This window comes from Austrofundulus limnaeus, unplaced genomic scaffold (genome assembly GCF_001266775.1).
Source record: "Austrofundulus limnaeus strain Quisiro unplaced genomic scaffold, Austrofundulus_limnaeus-1.0 Scaffold171, whole genome shotgun sequence".
In the NCBI taxonomy this organism is placed as follows: domain Eukaryota; kingdom Metazoa; phylum Chordata; class Actinopteri; order Cyprinodontiformes; family Rivulidae; genus Austrofundulus; species Austrofundulus limnaeus.
The window spans coordinates 911,498-916,221 of NW_013952573.1; the positions used below are offsets into that span (position 1 = coordinate 911,498).

The 4,724-nt window shown below is 38.7% G+C and overlaps 1 protein-coding gene across 1 annotated transcript in view; it reads right to left on the minus strand.

The window, feature by feature from the left end:
* The window catches only part of cbsb (cystathionine beta-synthase b), a 17,716-nt gene that overhangs the window by 9,005 nt on the left and 3,987 nt on the right, over positions 1-4,724 (minus strand). The window contains exons 3-6 of the mRNA XM_014017527.1: positions 3,783-3,889; positions 534-668; positions 370-449; positions 99-303 (exon numbers count right to left, since the gene is read on the minus strand). Of these exons, the coding sequence (XP_013872981.1) occupies positions 99-303; positions 370-449; positions 534-668; positions 3,783-3,889 (527 nt within the window). The remainder of the gene's footprint in view (positions 1-98; positions 304-369; positions 450-533; positions 669-3,782; positions 3,890-4,724) is intronic.

Below are 4,724 nucleotides of genomic sequence, written 5' to 3' on the forward strand. Positions count from 1 at the left end.
GCCACTGCTCGACTGCCCAGGAAAAAGTGTGAAGAGGTGAAAAAAGTGTAAAGAGGTGAAAAAGGGTTCACAATGAAGTTTCAAACAAAAACACACACCATCGCACTGCTCCAATATCTCCTCAGCCGTTGTGTCGTAGTGAGCCAAGGGGTTGCTGGGATTGCGATACTGGTCGAGGATGTGTGAGTTGGGAATCTCACTCTGTAGACGCCACGCCGTGCGAATGTGAGACTCCGGTGAATCGAAGGCTGCAGATGTGGGAGTGCGCACAATCTCTGCCCCAAGAGCTCTCAGCACGTCCACCTGCAGCACAAATAAGGATCAGTAACAATACGGGCTTGTCAAAATAAAACATCTGCAATGACTTACCTTCTCCGTGCTCATCTTTTCAGGCATAACAATAATGCAGTGGTAGCCTTTGACAGCAGCTATAAGAGCAAGGCCGATACCTGCAGAAAGATTCAGGAGATTTGATTCAACCAACACTTTCATTGCGCAGGTGATGTTACTCTGATCTACTTAACAGGAAGTACCTGTGTTCCCAGAGGTAGGCTCGATGATGGTGTCTCCTGGTTTGAGTATCCCTGCTGTCTCTGCGTCCTCCACCATCCGCAGGGCGATTCTGTCCTTAATGCTGCCTCCTGCGTTGAAGAACTCACACTTGCCCACTTAACACAGCAAGCCAAAACAAARCACTGCATCAGCAAACTTCTTTTTCTATTATATAAAACATGCACTGAAGGTTCACGTAAATCACTCAGGTCARTCTGGGTTCAAATATGTGTCCCAAATACGGACGTTTATTTTAGTAATGTAGCAATTAAGGCTATATGGTTTCAGTGAGATGTTGTTTATGGTTTCGTTTGTTCGTACATCATTTTGGGTCAGGAGCAGTGAAGCATCGCATGCATGGGCATCTAATTGGTCCACAGTGCTTCGCTTCTGTCAAAGCATCATTGTAGATGGGGATGGGTAAGAGAGAATGGTCATATTGTTCTGCTTGTTTTTTTTTTATTCATTTACTTTTTTCCTGTTGTGCTTTCCCTGAGTGGTCCAGCATACACGTTGCTGACGCACTCTGCAACAAATGTTTGGGCTGCAGAGGGAACCAGAGGATCCTGCTTAAAATTCCATTTTAATTCTATCCTTTTGTTGRTTACATAACTGTTGACGTTGACTGTGGAGACAAAGTGTCTGTAGAGAATCGTAGGATAAAGAAACTGGCACTCTGGTGTCCTAAAACAAAACCTAAGGGTTAAGTGAAGCTTGAGGACTGAGCATTTGGGTAACAGGAATAAGATTTGCACACATTATTTCAAAGTTTTGTCTTTTTCTTAGTGGATGTTTAATTTTTTTCTTCTTTTCCAGCTTTCTTTGTGCTCTAAATTTGCAAGTATTGTTAAGCCAAACGGACGGGCTTGTTTGTTTTTATTCTACGACTATTCCCCCACCAGAAGGGGCGCTCGCCTGGCAGCTCTGCATAATAAAATACTAATTTCTGTAAATAAAAGGCTGAAACACAGAGAAGTTTCCATAAATGAGCTGTATGATGACTGTCGCTCTGTGACCAAAGGCTTTGCAGAGGTAATTCCTGTGGTTTTTTGGCCAAATGAGTCTCTTTTACTGAATACATGTCAGCTACTGCCTCCATGTTTCATCTCCATTTTTCTCAATAAAAAGCAAAATAAGATAAATTTAATTCTATTATTGTGTTGTACAGTTGTTGTTCTGTGAGCAGAAAGTTTTTTTCCCTCCTGACTTTTGACAAAATCTGTGCTTTTTTCTGTCAGTTCTTGTCCTCAGAGTTTTCCTTTCAGCGAGGGGTGGGCGGCACTACGACTTTGATATCGATCTGATACCAAATAAATACTTGGCAAATATATTTGATACTGAAGTCAACATCAATGCTTTTTACTTGTAATGGGATGTTCATTGAATAACTATGATACYGCAGACACCCCTTCTGGTGGTGAAACAGTTTGTTGTAGGGATACAGTAAGTTGGCACGACCTGTCATGGATTATGAACAAACAAGCCTTTTTTTGTTTCTGCCTTAAACTAATTTTCTTTTTTTGTTATCTGAAACAGAAAATGAAACTCCAATCATTTTAAAAATTTGGTTTATCCCTTTTTGGCACTGAGAACGAGAAACGCTTTATATTTTAATTTTAATTTCAGTATTTCAAAACAAAAATCAAATATCCAATCATTTCTTGTTTTTAATACCTGTTTCGAAAATGAAAATCCAATGACCAAAAGATAAACTGACCGAGGAGACATGGGGGGATTTGTTTTCTTTTGCATTCCCACGCAATACCATTGCGTTACCTCGCAATATCTTTGCGTTACCTCGCAATATCTTTGCGTTACCTCGCAATATCTTTGCGTTACCTCGCAATATCTTTGCGTTACCTCGCAATACTTTTGCTTTGCCTTGCAAAATTGTTTTGCGTTCCCACGCAAAATATTGTTTTGTATGTGAACTGAATTAAATCAGACTTTTATTTTGAAATATCCGGTTACCAAAACAGGATGTGTCAAGTTCGTGAAATTGACGTTGATGTTKGCGGCTGYACTGTGTTAAAATATCGGCATATGACATACTTCCATGSGTGGYTGTGTGAYATATTCATTCTGAAGCTAAATTAAAGCAGTAGGCTAACTCGCTAATGGTGAACATGTGAGTTTGTTAATAAACATCAGGCACAACTGTGATAAATGACTTTTGCGAGGGAATGCAAAAGGTATTGCGAGGTAACACAATAATATTGCGTGGGAACGCAAAAGAAAATAAATCTCCCATGTCCCCTCGCGGGCTCCGTACCAAACAAACTGATCATTTCATTTAGTTACAAAGATTTATTGGAAATTATACAATTTTTCTCTCTTTAAAAAAAGAAGCTAGAGAGGTTTATTTGCATTGATTTATGATTGAGAGCAAAGAAGAATACACTGATGGGAAGTTTTGCATCCAGAAATCTTCCTGGCTCTGCACCATGAAGTTATGCAGCCGAGGAAATCCTCCACCAAATACCCCGAATGTTTTCAGGTTTCACGTGGCATTTGATTTGGGGGCAGTGTTTCTCTCGTTCGGCTCAAAGAACAACGAGTCCTTCATGTTCACCTATCCATGCACGGAGCCCCCTGACCCCTCAGACTAAAGCACAGCAGTCACTCAGGGGTCAACGAGAGGTCATGAGCTACGTGATACTCTCTTCAAACAGAAGTAAAAACAGATKAAGTCAAGTCAACAACCTAAAAACAGCATCAGTTTTACTTCAGTCAGCCTAGAGAACAACTATACCCTCTGACTGGTGGACGTTTTTTTATTCCTGCTCTAAACTTCTAAATACTTCCATGAAACGGCATGCCAGGTGGGTGATGTGCATTCCTTTAGGGGGGATTTTATGAAGATTGTTTTATTTTTATTTTTTGGCTGCAGCAGCTATCTTTGATAAAAGTTTCCAGAACTGTTTTATTGATTTTCAAAATACATTAATATTTGTTTTTACAATGTAGTGTTGTTTAAATGCTTTTTTCTGAATTGTCTATAGGCTCCATCAAATCACCAGAGTTGTACTTTGCATCAATAAATATTACTATAAACACAGACTTTGTAATCTGTTTTTGTACAAACTCTCTGTCTGTGGTATTTTATTACTATTTTTTTTTTTTTCAGATTTGGCCAACTTTTTACATATTTATTAGCATTTTATCAAACCTTTGGAATTATTATGCAGTTGAAACCTGATGATTTTTTTTGTACTGATGTTTGTACTCACAGATTTCACACTTTAGCCCAAACTCCTTTGGGATTCTGTTCAGTCGAACCAAAGGTGTGTATCCAACATGGCTGAGGATGTTGGGGAGGATCGCTGGTTGTTTAATGCTGCGATGCATAAAAGGGGGAGAAATCATCACCACATAATAATAATAATTATTATTATCTGAAGTCTTATTTTCAAGTATTTTTGCAGTAAAAGGACAACATAAAACATAGAAAGGAGCTGAAATTGTCAAGTACTGATTAATGCACTTTAGCAGCTTTATACAAGTTCATTTAGTTTGGACTGAAAAGTCTGGCAACCACAGCTGCTGGTTAATGACTGTGAGTGTGAAGTTGAAAATGCACCATTGTCATGTGATTTATTGCTGCACTGTTTGTTTCACATTGACCTCATGGAGAGAGAGGGTTGATCAACTATGAGGGAGATATGAGGCAACAATCATGTTGATTTGGTATAATTGATCTTCTATAGAAGAGATATAAGAAAACAACATGTTGAGTTGGTGTGGTTGTTGCTCAGCTRTAAGGGTGGAGACCACACCACATCTCACTGTGGTTGTTGCTCAGGTATTATATTTTTCATCCATGAGAAATGAAGCAATATTTCAGTTTAGATCAGTGGTTGCCAAACATTTTATCTTCTGATCCACAAAATATTCATGGAAAAAACTTGTGACTCCAAATATTACTGGTCTGAGTACACAGACTTTGTTAATAACCCTAAAAACACAGGCCTTTTGACAATCTAAACAGCTTGTACACAAATATAAATACTTGTTTATACTTTTTTTGTGTTTTTGTAATAGTTATAGGGAAAATATTACATCAGCAATTATTTTATTACCCTTAAAATTGATTTCTGGAGATTATCCAAGGTGCTTCATGACCCATAATTGGGTCCCAAGCCCAACTTTGGGAACCAAAGTGCACTGGTTCC